The sequence below is a fragment of the Galeopterus variegatus genome, unplaced genomic scaffold, assembly GCF_000696425.1.
Source record: "Galeopterus variegatus unplaced genomic scaffold, G_variegatus-3.0.2 Scaffold961, whole genome shotgun sequence".
NCBI classification, from domain to species: domain Eukaryota; kingdom Metazoa; phylum Chordata; class Mammalia; order Dermoptera; family Cynocephalidae; genus Galeopterus; species Galeopterus variegatus.
The window spans coordinates 304,031-318,983 of record NW_007727072.1 but is presented as its reverse complement, the minus strand read 5'-3'; the positions used below and the strand labels follow the sequence as shown (position 1 = coordinate 318,983).

General features: G+C 38.9%; 1 protein-coding gene across 3 annotated transcripts in view; it reads right to left on the bottom strand.

Moving 5' to 3' along the window:
• Positions 1–6,100, bottom strand: part of PIAS1 (protein inhibitor of activated STAT, 1) — a 120,598-nt gene extending 114,498 nt beyond the window's left edge. The window contains exons 1-2 of one of the 3 annotated variants that reach the window (XM_008573766.1): positions 5,100–5,773; positions 4,412–4,523 (exon numbers count right to left, since the gene is read on the bottom strand). Coding sequence is in view for 2 of the 3 variants with exons in the window: in XM_008573764.1 (XP_008571986.1) it covers positions 5,999–6,022 (24 nt within the window). In the remaining variant the exon portion in view is untranslated. Of the gene's footprint in view, positions 1–4,411; positions 4,524–5,099; positions 5,774–5,998 lie in introns of those variants that run through there. The other 2 variants (XM_008573764.1, XM_008573765.1) reach the window with 2 other exon arrangements.
• Positions 6,101–14,953: the final 8,853 nt, after the last annotated feature.

Sequence of the window (14,953 nt, the reverse complement as noted above, 5' to 3'; positions counted from 1 at the left end):
GCGATCCGTTGCCGGTCACGAAAAAAGACAAAAAGGAAAAAAAAAAAAAAAAGAAATGAAGTTTTCAAAAATAGGAACATTTGCAACAATCCTGTGATAGTTATTAACATTTCAATTCCTAGTTAATGTTCGAAGGGTTTGTTTGTTTCCTTTGCTTGATCTAAGGAAAAACAGAAAAGGAAAAATGTGGTTTCTTCATTTTGATGAATTTTATAAGTTCCTGGCAAATGAAGGCCTACCAGAAAATTTTGAGAGGAGGATTCTAAAGAAGTATCTTTTCATGTGACACCACTGAAACCAAGGCTAGAGGGAATCAAAACCAATGGGAGTTCCACAATATCTAACATGGAAGGGGAAGTATAGTCACAAACATCTAGCAGTAAGAGTAGAAAAAGTACAATGGCATTTAGTACTACTTCTGAAATTGATGGTACAAGACAACTAAGTACCTTAAAATTTCTCTATTGCCTATTTCAAAAAAATTCCTAATGACAAACTTTGTTACACAAAGATATAGGTGAAGACCAAATTCTAACAAATCAAATTTAGAGTATGAACAATTTCACACTCTTAATTTCATCTACTGTTCCTTCTACAGTGCAGTACATTTCAGATGTTGCACACATGTGCATTTTTTAATTGGTTTAACCCGTAAAGGTTCCTTCTTAAAATAGAAAATGCTTTCATTGCCTATGTAACCTTTCTATAACCAGCTCTTTGAAACAATGTTACCTACCAATTTACAAATATGAGTAAAGCAAATTCTCATTTCTACTTTCTCTGTATTAATGTTCAGTACAGTTTTAACATGCCAGTTAAAAAATGATAAGCATCTAAATAAGGCACAAAAACTTGTAATATTTGATTGATATAATTTCCAAAATCAAACATACTTTTAAAGTGACTTATACATGCTATTTGATCATCTGTTTCATATTTATCAAACACTCTGATTCAGAAGCAATGTTTACTTACATTTTGTAAAATCTATCACTGTCATCATTTAATAATCCTATCTGACATGTTTACAGAAACAGAAACAATAAAGGTATAACAATGAACAAATTTATTTCACTCATAACACTTTATCTAATCAAATAACTATTATCATTGTTCTCTAAAGCACGAAAAAGGTCATATCAATACATTTAGTTAAAATATTTGCAAACTTTCATACAAAGCTGTTTGTCAAGGCATTGTTTAAAATAGCAAAAAAGTAGAAATAATCTAATTGTCTAAAGAGAGACTAGTTGAATAAAATACAGTACAACCTTTCAAATGACCATGTAGGCCTATGTTTTCTAACCTGAAAAGAAGCCAAGAAAATAGCAAATTACAAATAAAAAAACAATATGATCTCTTTTTGTGGATATACATACACATATATTCAAAGAGAGAAAGTCTAAATGGATAGATACCCAGATGTTAACCATGATACTTCTGAGTGCTAGGACTACAAGTGCTTTTTATTTTTCTCCATGCTTTTCAATATTCTCTAAAATTTTCCCAAGCAAAATGATATTTGCAAAAATTAACATGTATAATTCCAACTAACAAACTCCAAGCTTTTTGCAAAGAAGGTTGCAAAAAGCCCAAGGAATATCCAAAAATTCCCTGGCATGGAGCAAAAAAGAAAGTATTAGCAACATCATAACTGGAATTCTTTGTGAGCTAGGCACACTAGAGGACTCCAGGACTGCCACGCCACCTTTAAGAAGGCCCACAGTATAGGGATTTGAAATCACAAGACCTAGGGTTCAAGTCCTGCAACTTTTATTTGTACAACCTTGGACTGGTCACTTATCCTTTCTGGGTTCACTCTACCTACCTATAAATGCGAGTTATTACTTGCCTGTCCTACCTCAAAGAACTGTTGGAAAGATCGAATACAATGTGATACATTATGAATGGCAAAGTACTACATAAGTTATTATTATTCAAACACTAAAGAAAATAAGATGCTTAATGCCAGAGCTGAATACTTCAGAAAACACTGCAATCAATTCTATGAAGTAACAAACCAAGATTTTTTTGTTTTTTAAAGGCTACATCTCATAATAAACACCCAGTTTTTCTGAGACTTAGATACTTCTTCCCATTCCCACTACAATACCATAAGCCATTTTATTTCCTTATCCCTAGTTACTAGCAAGAAAGAGTACAAATTACACTGAACTCAAAAGCCTCAGCAAGAACCCTGGAGCAGCACATTGATGGAGTTTACCAGGAGAAACCCAAGGTTAATCAGCTATGGACTCTCCACTAAGCACTACTGCAATCAACAGGGATTTACAAGAGACTCTTTGAAGAGAAAGACAATGCAAATCACCCAGGAGAAAACAGTAGGAAAAGAAAGCGGTATTTTAAAACAATTATATTTTGAAATACTTAAAAACTAAAGTATTTTATTAATTGCTTTTAAATACTGTTCATAAAAATGGTGAAATAAAACAAAAATCATCTAAATGTGACACATGACAAAAACAAGCTGTGGAGATTCAAATCAAATCCATGAATAAATTGCCAGATTTACCTGACTTTTATCTGAAATATAAGCAGACAAACTACACCACAAAGATCAAAACTAAGTGGCTATTTCTTGAAAATAAAAAAGGAGAATACAACAACAGAATTTACTGACACATTTATAGATACTTTTAAAAGTATGGTTTCTCTTCCCATTGAATTCCATTATTTACTCTACTAAAATTATGATGAACAACTTCCCTCCCACTATTTCTCTTGTGAGTTAAAATGGCACTATAACTTGGTTTGAGTTTTAATGCAAAAAATATTTGTTTAACAAAAGTATTTTAAGAGGAGCTACAAGAAGCTGTCAGATTAACTACTGAGATCATCTGGACATCACACCCTCCTGCTTTTAAGTTCATGAAGATTATAAAATACTCACCCTTTTCTTTAAATTAAGTTCATGAAGATTATAAAATACTCACCCTTTTCTTTAAATTAAGTTCATGAAGATTATAAAATACTCACCCTTCACTTTCTTACAAATGCCATTTATAGGGTATTCCCCTAATGAAAAATTAAACCTTTCATAAACAAATGTGCACTGAGAACTCATTTTGATATGTATGACTCACTTACTTTTATTGGCTATATCTTGAAGTGTTGCCGCCACACTATTTCTATAGAGGATACAGATCTATTTGGTTTTCCCATCTGATCTTTGCAAATTCGTTATAGATTTAAACGGACTCACTAAAAGGGCCATGAGAAAAATAAGTAGGAATACAATCTATAGCAAAATGAAGTGTGGGGACTCACTAAAAGGGCCATGAGGAAAATAAGTAGGAATACAATCTATAGCAAAATGAAATGTGGGCTTTGAACTAACGAAAAAGTCACTGTATTTACTCCAAGCCTCATAGTTGGAAGTACTGTGTTTCTATTTAAAATTTCAAAAAATCAAGATTTTTCTTAATTCTTACTCTGAATTTTCCTGCCTTACTAGCAATGTCCGCTATTTACCTCTAAAAACCAAAACAAACAAGAAACTCTCAGAAAATATCATTTCTGAAAGGAGTATCTTCCAAACTTTACTACATAGAACATATATACACTTTTTCGAATAACTATGGTAGGCGTTCCTGAGAAACCTCCCCCATCCCCCCTAACAAAAAGAACAACAAATCTAACCACAATGAAGGATTAACAAATTTTTAACACAGCTATCACCAGCTAGGCAATTTATCACTGCTCCTCAAAGTCTCAGCACACATAACAATATGTTGAAACAGTTATAATTTGAAAAATTATACAACAGGAACATAAAAGTAGAAAACAAGTCTTCTGGTAAAACTCAAGTAGATTTTGAAGAGAGCAAAACAGGAGACCAATTTTAGAAAAATAACACTTCCCCAAGTGTCCCGTGTTTATCTGATACTGGCTCATTTTTGTAAAGAGAAACTTTACCTAACAAGACTCACACCAGGGATCTGATCTATCCCCACAGGCACTTTCTCAAAATGAGAAAGAACAAAGAAGGAAACCTCCCAGCATGTGCTTTCCATACTAGTTTCTTTGGACAGCATCAAGAGTGACAATATAGCCCGCACAAGCTTTTCAGATTTACTCGATGGTCCATGTATAACAGAACTAATTAGCTATCATTCAAAAGGACTCCTAACAAAATAAATATTAGAAGGCAAAGATCGCAGGAACATAGTGACTATACTTTAAGGGAAAAATCTATAGATAACATGTGTCTTAAAGTAGTGTACTCTTTATTTCAATAGTTAATTATCTCCGAATATTCAAATTCCTCACGCTTTCTCATTTCAGACAATAGTTTGAAACTGGAAAAAACAAACTACCCATTTTAAAACAGCCCTCCCTTAAAGTTGTAATTAGAAGTCAGTTTTAAAAGAATGACACTCAAAGCCAATACCTTAACATATAAATCTTGGAATGTTAACACTGCAAAGTTATTAGGAAAAAAGTCTTTCAGTGAGGCTTATCCACAGAAAAACCCTCCAGAAACAAAACTGGCGTCTGTGTTTCTAAAAGTTGCCGTTTCATTGTAACGGAAAAAATTTTAAAGCAATTTTTGTTAACTAAAAAAAGACTCTCCCCAAAGATGTACAATTGTATATCCCAATCTCCACTCTGACAGAGATGTCAGTTCTCTGCGTCGGGATATAACCAGCTCCTTGGTTCACACACAGGAAAGCCACAGAGAAGGGAATATCGCATTCGGAGCCTCGAAATAATACGCGTTAGTTAAGAACTGCTTGCTACTAAACCAAAATTATCCAAGCGGAGCCCCATTTGTCACAATCCAATCATAAAGGTTCCACCCCCCTCCCCCAGCTGCTTATGTTGTGGTATATCTGCCTCGGTAAAGAAGCCATCATCAGGTAAAGATTGGGGTGGGAGAAAACGCGGGGAAAGGGGCCACCCTTTCATCTAATTTCGCGAGGCGTGAGTAATTGGTACAGTTGAGAGGAACGGAGGAACGTTCTATTTATTGGGGGTTGGAGTAGGAAGAGGGGAGAATTTCGTTCAAATCAACATGGCCAGCAAGATGTCCCTACAAACAAAAGGCAACGGGGGGGATATAAACACGAACCATTCACCTCCATCAGCCACAGCATCGCCATCATGGTGTGTGCAGAGACCCCCAAGTCTCCTCTCACCCTCCACACCAGCCAAAGCAAGAGAAGGGAGAGAGGGAGCTGCCTCCCACACTCCCCCCTCCCACCCCCCGCTTCCAAATACACACTTTTAGAGGGAGGTTATCCCTCCGGTTGCCCGGAATCCGAAAGAAAGAGTAACGTCCCGCCCAGGCAGGCTCCCCCCGCTACCTCTCAGCCGAACACCAAAGCCGGCCCGAGGCTCGCTAAACTTTACCGGAGCTTCTCCCCACATCCCCACCCCACCGCCCCAGGATCGCGCCTCCCACAAACGGGGCACCCCGGGCGCCTCCTGACAGGCAGGCAGCCGGGGACAGCCGAGTCCGGGGCGGGGGCGGCAGGGATCCACAGAGGGGCGGGGCGGCCGGAGCCAAGTTCCCGGGGGTCTGAGAGCGCCTGACAGGAGCCCGGGACTGCAAAGGAGGAAGAGGAAGCGGCGGCGGGGAGCTTTCCCAATCCCCCCTACAAGAACACCCTGCCCCCAGTCCCAGCCCTCCATGGGGGGCGGGGAGGCTGACTGCAAGGTGAGGGAGCCGAGCTCTGGGGACAGCCGCAGCCCCAACCTCCAGACTCCCGGTCTCTTCCTCCGCCACCCCCGCCAGAGGCGCCCACAACAATAACACGCCGGGGACGACCCGTCAGCGCCCCCGAGGCACCGGGGCCCGCGGCCCGCCGCAGCTGGGCCCCCTCTGCTGGAGCTGGGCGCATCTCTCCTCCCTACAACTCCAGGCCCGAGTGAAGTCAGGCCCGAGCTACCCCCCAGGGTCGGACCCATCCCCCCCGGCACTAGCGGCGCCGTCTCCGCGGCCGAATATTAGAAGTGAATTCGAGCTGCGCTTTACCTTTAGTTCCGCACTGTCCGCCATCTTGCGTCTGTCAGCGCAAGCGTAGTGAACCTCGCCGGGGGCCGCCGCTNCTCTAACCGGCCTGGCCCCGCCTTGGCCCGCCCCTCCACCTTCTCGGCCCGCCCCCGACCTCCGCCCCGCTCCGGGCGCTTGGAGTCCCGCCCCGGGCACGTACAGCTGCGAGACAGGCACGTACTATTTAAATAATGGCGCCAAGCGGCGAGGTTTGACAGTTACTCCCCACTCGGTCTCCCCGCCCCCATTCTCGCCCGGCCATCGCCTCCAGAGCGAGAGGGCTGCTGGCCTGAGCCCCGCCCCTGCTCTGTCCGCCGAACTCTTCTGCAAAGCTTCCATACCTACAGTCACAGAAATAATAATGCTCCCCTTCCCCAATCAGCAAGGCTTTTGCAGCACCTGCTACCTGCCAGGCTACGTGTAGGCTAGAAATAACACGTAACGTTTAAGGAGCACTTGATGAAGCGTTTCGAGGTTTATTGGCTCAGATCCTCCTCATGATAACACGGGGAGGTAGGCAAGGAGATTATAATTCCCGTGTATATATTCAGAAATAAAAGCTCAGAGAGGAAAAGTGACTTGGCCAGTCGAGTACTTAACAGGGGTGCCTATGACAAAATTCTGAAAACGTCCATTTGTTAACTTTTCTGTTTCACCGAGTATTTATTTAGTGACGACTGGCCCTGTGCTAAGGGCTATACGTACCTACATTGGGAAATTAGACAAGATCTCTGCCCTCCTGTAGTTCTCTAATGGAAGAACAAACAGATGAACTAATAAAGATACAATTACAAATGGTGATGAATTCCTGAAAGGATAAAAGGTCCAGTGAGAGAGAAAAAGAGTTTGTGTACTTAATCCTTGGAGGGCTTTCTCCACTAAATTGACATTTAAGTAGACCTGATAGAAGGATTTTTTCTCTCCTTTTCTTCTCTACTAAAAGCTTCCTATACCTCCTCCCCAACCTCTATTTTTTACTGACCAACTTTGCCTCATACCTCATGGAAAAAATAAAAGATATCAGACGTTGAACTCCCTTATCTTCTCCCCATCAAAACTACTCTTATCTGCAAAGTAACATTTGGGTTACGATGAATGAAGTATCATTCCCTTCCTATGAAGGCCAGTCCCTCCACCAGTGACCTGGATAACTCTTCTGCAAAGCTTCCATACCTACAGTCACAGAAATAATAATGCTCCCCTTCCCCAATCAGCAAGGCTTTTGCAGCACCTGCTACCTGCCAGGCTACGTGTAGGCTAGAAATAACACGTAACGTTTAAGGAGCACTTGATGAAGCGTTTCGAGGTTTATTGGCTCAGATCCTCCTCATGATAACACGGGGAGGTAGGCAAGGAGATTATAATTCCCGTGTATATATTCAGAAATAAAAGCTCAGAGAGGAAAAGTGACTTGGCCAGTCGAGTACTTAACAGGGGTGCCTATGACAAAATTCTGAAAACGTCCATTTGTTAACTTTTCTGTTTCACCGAGTATTTATTTAGTGACGACTGGCCCTGTGCTAAGGGCTATACGTACCTACATTGGGAAATTAGACAAGATCTCTGCCCTCCTGTAGTTCTCTAATGGAAGAACAAACAGATGAACTAATAAAGATACAATTACAAATGGTGATGAATTCCTGAAAGGATAAAAGGTCCAGTGAGAGAGAAAAAGAGTTTGTGTACTTAATCCTTGGAGGGCTTTCTCCACTAAATTGACATTTAAGTAGACCTGATAGAAGGATTTTTTCTCTCCTTTTCTTCTCTACTAAAAGCTTCCTATACCTCCTCCCCAACCTCTATTTTTTACTGACCAACTTTGCCTCATACCTCATGGAAAAAATAAAAGATATCAGACGCTGAACTCCCTTATCTTCTCCCCATCAAAACTACTCTTATCTGCAAAGTAACATTTGGGTTACGATGAATGAAGTATCATTCCCTTCCTATGAAGGCCAGTCCCTCCACCAGTGACCTGGATTCCTTTCACTCCCACGTTCCTAAAGATTTTACTCCTATAATTACTTCTCCCTCCAACATCATTAGTTTTTTCTCTCTCAATTGAATTACTCCTAGCAGCATATAAACATACTGAAATTCCTCCCATCTAAAATAAACTTTCCTTGATTCCAAAATCGCCTCCAGCAAATGCCCTGTTTATCTACTCCCTTCACTGCATAAATTCTCAGAAAGGTTTCTCTACAGTGCTTGTTCCCACTTCCTCACTTCTCAAACTTCCTCACTTCTCAACTTACCCTGATCCAGCTTTGGCTTCCATCATCACTTATCAAGATTACTGATGATCTCCCTGTTTTCAAAGTCAATTGCCAATATCTATTCATATCTAAATTGACCTCTCAGCAGAATTGCAAGCAATTGACTTGCTTCCTTTCTCTTGAAACACTTTTTCCCTTCATCTTCCCTCCACATCACACTGTCCTGAAATTCCTGTCCCCTCACTGGGCCTCCTTTTCAATATCCTTTGCTAATTTCTCCTCTTTGACTTAATCTTTAAATGTTGGACTGCTCCAGGTCTCAGTCCTTGCGCTTTTCTCTGTTATATCACCAGGTGATCTCATTCAACTCCCTGACTGTAAGTCTATAAGCTGATGACTTTCAAATTTCTCTCCAGCCTAGACTTCTCCACCAAAACCCAGATTCACAAATCCAATTGGCTACTTAACATCCCTACTTCATGTCTCCTAATCATCTCAAACTCATCATGTCAAAGAGAGCTCTTGATTTTACCCCAAATCTTGCTCCTTTCCCAGTATCCTCAGTGGATGGCACCATCATCTACCCAGGTATCCAAAAAAAAATCTGCAAAACATCCTTGATTTCTCTCTTTCACTCTCTTCCAACATCCTATTATTCATCAGCCACTCTAGCCGACTATACCTCTAAAACATATCCCAATATCCCAAGTCAGTCCATTTCACTGCCTCTCCACTACTATCCTCCAATAATGCCCACCTTGGCACCCATTCCAAGCTGCCATAGTCTTACACCTACACTGCTGGGAAAGCTACCCAACTGATAGGGACACAATATGATTTTCATGGTCCTAGGCATTTTTGCCTTCTTGGACCTTGTGGTATAATAAAAAATATGTTTGGTCTTTTTCTCCAGTTTCTGGCACAGAGCTCCTAAAACCCTTGAATTTCTAGGAGTGACTTTTATTATTCATAACAAGCTCCTTTCAATCATACCTGAGTTTATGCTAATGAGGTGACAGAAGTGGGGAGGCCTAGAGAGCATCAGGATGGGGGCTATTCACCACAAAGATTGGTCAGCCTCACCCACCTCTGGGGAGAGGATAGGGCCGAAAATTGGGTTATAAAAACTCTTCAACAAGAGGTTCAAAGAGGTTCTGGGTTGTTGAAGAGAAGGGAAGGGTGAGAAGGCATGAAAGCTCTGCACACCCTCCCTCTATACCTTGCCCTATCCATCTCTTCCATTTGGCTGTACTGAGATGTAGCCTTCATAAAGACAAAATTACAACAAATTTAGTTTAGATATCTTTATGGCTTTATTTCTGATTCTAGAATCAGGCAACACTTCATTGCATATAGTAGTATGAGTTTTCCCATGAGCTGAGTAGAGGAGTTTGGTTTTATTGACAGAGAAGAGCTTAAGAAAGCAGAAACAGGGGCCAAGTCCATGGCGCACTCGGGAGAGTGCGGTGCTGGGAGCGCAGCAGCGCTCCCGCCCCGGGTTCGGATCCTATATAGTGATGGCCGGTTCACTCGCTGGCTAAGCGCGGTGCTGCCGGTCTCAAAAAGGACAAAAAAAAAAAAAGGTTGGGGAAAGTGAATTATCTTTTAATTCTATTGTTCCACAAACTTTTTGAAGTACCCTGGTAGCATCTATTCATTGGTAATTCCAAAATGTGTGTCTTCAGCCTGAAACTCTTCCCTAACTCCAGATTTAATCATTCCTCCTGGTTGTTTAGTAGGCATTTCAAACTAATGCTTCCTTTGTAAGGATGGAAGCAGAGAGAACTTCATCATAATGCCGATTGAAACTGGCCTGTTTGGAAATTTGGCTGTTATCTCTCTCCCAATTTCTTGAAAGATCAGATAAACAACTTAGTTTCAGCTTTCTGACATGGAACTTTAGCATGAATGACTCCATTTTGGTTTGGTCTGTCAGGCCTAGTACAAGGGTTCAGTCCAAATCAATGGCCTCCTATAGGTTTTAACATAACCTGAGTTCTGTGAGTCATTCTAGCAAATTATCAAACCTGAGGAAGGAATTACAGGAACCCTTAAATTTATAACTGGTCAATCAGAAGTATGGGTTGTTCAAGGAATTTATGACTGGTGTCTGAAGGGAGGGCAGTCTTATGAGACTGAGCTCTTAACCTGTAGGGTCTGTACTAATTCCTAGAGTCAGTGTCATAATTGAATTGAATTGTAGGACACTCAGTTGGTGTCAGAGAATTGGAGAATTGGTATGGAAAGTCACCGTGTATTTGGTGTCAGAAAGAACATCAGAGGTGCCTTCTTTCATAAAAAAAATAAATAAAAATTACATTTTACAACTGCATTGGTATGAAGACTAATGTAATCCAAACTGACTACATGTATTTGGTGTCAGAAAGAACATCAGAGGTGCCTTCTTTCATAAAAAAAAAAAATAAAAATTACATTTTACAACTGCATTGGTATGAAGACTAATGTAATCCAAACTGACTACATTCAATTATTTTTTTCTGGCTTTAAAAGATTTAAAACATTGTTGTGGAAATATTGAAAACTATTGTGGTCCTCACCCAATACACAAAAAAATAACTTAAAATGAATCATAAACTTTAATATGAGCTAAAACCATAAAACCCTTAGAAGAAAATTTAGAAGTAAAGCTCTATAACTTTGGATTAGGCATAGCCTTCTTAGATATAGATCACACAAACATTGTTTATGAATGATAGAGCCACCCTGGAAAATAGTTTGGCAATTCCTTTGAAAACAAAATTACTAAGTCATATGAAAGCATATGATTTAGCAATTACACCCGTGGGCATTTAACCCAGAGAAACAAAGCATTTTCACACAGGAGGTTGTAAAAGAATGCTCATAGCAGCTTTAATTATAAAAGCCCCTAACTGGAAACTACCCAAATCTTCTTCAATGGGCAAATGGCCAAAACTGTGATATATCCATAACATGGAATACTACTCAGTAATAAAAATGAATACACACCACAACTTGGATAAGCCCCAGGAAAATTATGCTTAGTGAAAAAAATCAATCCCCAAAGGATATATGCCACATGATTCCATTTATATAACATTTATGAAGTAACATAATTACAGAGATGGAGAACAGACTAGTGGTTGTACAGGGATTAGGCATGGATGGAGAGGATGGGTGTTACCACTGTTAATTTCTTGGCTTTTGATATTGTGCTATAGTTGCATAGGATTTTAACACTGGGAGAAGTAGGGGGAAGGGTACATGTGACTTCACTGAGCATTTATTTTGCAGGAGACTACAATTATTTCAAAATGAAAGGGGTGTGTGTGTGTATATATAGATGTATACATATGTGTTTACATATACATGAATAATGTAGATTCAAAATTTGCAGAGAGAGGGACATCAGCAAATGACAGAGTAAGCAGCTCCAAACTCCCATATCTCCACAGAAACATTGAGCAAACAACCAGAAACTGTCAGAAATGGTAGAAAATGGTCATAACCCTCTCTCTGACTCTTCAGCAGTTTTAACAACCTACATTTCCAGGGTGCGATCCTGGTCCCTGTTTGTAGAGGGAGCAGAACCAACCTTATTCACAATTATTGTGTTTGTCTATTCTAACCTGTCTGGGGGTTACCTGAAAGACTGATGCAAGGCACTTATCTCTCTTTCACCTAACCTGCAGAGAAGCAACTGCAGAGAAGCAGTGGCTTTGCTCAAAACAGTTGTAAGGCAAACAAGCAAACTCCAACTGCTGGGGCCATAGGTTGCAGCTGGTACATAGAATAGCCCACCTAAAGCCTGTGAGTAAAAGCCAGGGAAAGATATGTCTTGAGATATTAATTAGGGCATTCAAATTCAAAAGTACTTCTGTATACAGGGGAATTTAGAAAGCCAGACATATGCCTGGGACAGGATGCATATTCAAGGATGACCTGAGAAGACCCTAAGATTCCACCACTGGCTAATATATAGGCTCAGTGCAACTAGGAAGTGAAGGCTGAAAGAGACTTTTTAATGGCCTGACTCAGTGTAGGAGTGCTCCTGCAAAGAGTCAAACCTCAAAAATTGGGAAAGATTTTTTTTTTAATGCCCAGTGTTCAAAGAAATCTCAGTAAAAACACTGGCTGAATGCAAGCTAAGCCTTCAATAATCAAGAACAGCAAACTCTTGGGAAAGGAAAAAATTGGTTTTCCACAGATAACACAGTGTAACACTCCATGTCCAGTTTTCAACAACAATAACAGAATTACAAAGCATACAAAGAAACAGAAAAATATGGCCCATTCATTGGAAAAAAATAAATAGAAACCATTCCTGAGTAAGTTCAAAAATTAGACTTACTAGACAAAGACATGAAGTGACTGTCTTAAAAATACTCAAAGAACTAAAAGATATCATGGACAAAGAACTAATGGAAACCAGAAAAACTATGTAAGAAAAAAATGAGACTATCAATAAGAAATAGAAATTATTAAATGGAACCCAATCAAAATTCTAGAGCTGAAAAGTATAACTAAAATGAAAAATTTAGTGACTAGAGAGGTTTGAGAGCAGATCTGAGCAGGCAGAAGAAAGAATCTGTGAACTTAAGGATTAGATAATTGCAATTATCTAGTATGAGAAGAAGAAAGAACATGAAGAAAAGTAAACAGAACCTAAGGGACCTACTGATGCCATCAAGTGGGCCAATACACACATTATAGGAGTCATGGAATGAAAAGAGAGAAAGGGACAAAAAGAATATTTGAGGAAACAATGGCCAGAGACTTTCCAACTTTGATGAAATACATGAGTCTACACATCTAACTTGCTCAATATGCTCCAAATAGGGTAACCTAATAGAGATTCATGGGACATAGTATAGTCAAATTGTCAAAAGTCAAAAGGAAGAATCATAAAAGCAGCAAGAAAGGAACAATTTATCATATGCAAATATCCTCAATAAGATTAACACCTGATTTGTCATCAGAAACCACAGATGCTAGAAAGCAGTGGGGTGGAATATGTGAAGTGCTGAAAGAAAAAAAACTGCCAAGCAAGAATTCTATATCCAGCAATACTACCCTTTAAGAATGAAGGAAAAATTAAGATATTCAAAGATAAATATAAGATAAGAGAGTTTGTTACTAATAAAACTGCCCTGTGAGAAATGCTAAAGAGAATCCTTCAGGCTGAAGTGGAAGGATGTTAGACGGTAACTCAAACCCACATGAAGAAATAAAAAAACACTGTTAAAGGTAACTACCTAGGTGAATACAAAAGTCAGTATTATTTTAATTTTGGTTTGTAACAGCTCTATTTTTTTTCTATATGACTTAAAAAGAAAATGCACAAAATATTTATAAACTTATGTTAGTGGGCACGCAATATATAAAGATGCAATCTATGACAATAACATTACAAGGGGGAAGGACAGAGATATAGGAGAGCAGAGTGTTTGAATATTATTAATGAAATTCTGTTAGTACTATTCAAACTAGTTTGCTATAAGTTTGAGATGTTAATTGTAATTTCCAAGGTAACCACTAAGAAAATCACTAAAATATATACATAAAATGAAAGAAGAAAGGAATCAATTGGAACACTATTAAAAAAAAAAGAAATTAACCAAATACAAAAAAAAAGAAAGAAAAGAAAAAGCAATAATGGAAGAATTGAATGAATGAAATTGAATGAAAAAGAAATTAACCAAATACAAAAAAAAAAGAAAGAAAAGAAAAAGCAATAATGGAAGAATTGAATGAATGAAATTGAATGAAGAGCATATAAAGCATATAGAAAAAATAGTTAAATGGCAGAAGGAAGTCATTCCTTATCACTTATTACTTTAAATTACTAGTAAATAGATTAGATTCTCCAATTGAAAGGCAGATCTTGGCAAAATAGATTTTAAAAACATGATTTATCTACATGTTGTCTACAAGAAAACACTCTTTAGATACAAAGATACAAAGAGTTTAAAAGTAAAAGGATGGAAAAAGATATTACATGCAAATAGTAACCAAAAGAGAGCTGGGGTGACTATATTATTATCAGACAAAATAGATTTTAAATCAGGATATTTTATAAGAGTAAAAGAAGGACACTTTAAAGGTTTGTGATAAAAGGACATAATAAAAATTTCAATTCATGTCTCAGTAAGTTCAGTCTGCTAAAACAAATTACCATGGACTGGCTGGCTTATAAACAACATAAATTTATTTCTCACAGTTCTGGAGACTGAAAGGCCAAGATCAAGGCACTGGCAGGTTTGGTGTCCGGTGAAGGCTCACTTCCTGGCTCATAGATGACCATTTTCTCACTGTGTCTTCACATGGCAGAAAGGGTTAGAGAGCTCTCTGGAGTCTCTTTTATAAGGGCACTAATTCCATTCACCTCCCAAAGGCACCACCTCCTAATACCATCACATTGGGAGTTAGGATTTCAACATATGAATTTTGGGAGTACATATTCAGTGCACAACATCAAGAAGATATAACAAATATAAACATATGTCTACCTCATGAAAGAACCCCAAAATATTTGAAGCAAGTGTACATGGAACATTCTCCAAGATAGACTGGATGTTAGACCATAAAGCAATTCTTAATAAATTACAAAATATTACAATCATACAAAGTATCTTTTTCAAACACGATGGGATGAAATCACAATGGAATAAACTCAGTTTTCCTTTCCTAACAGAAGGAAACTGGAAAATTCACAAATATGTGGAAATTAAACAATGCACTC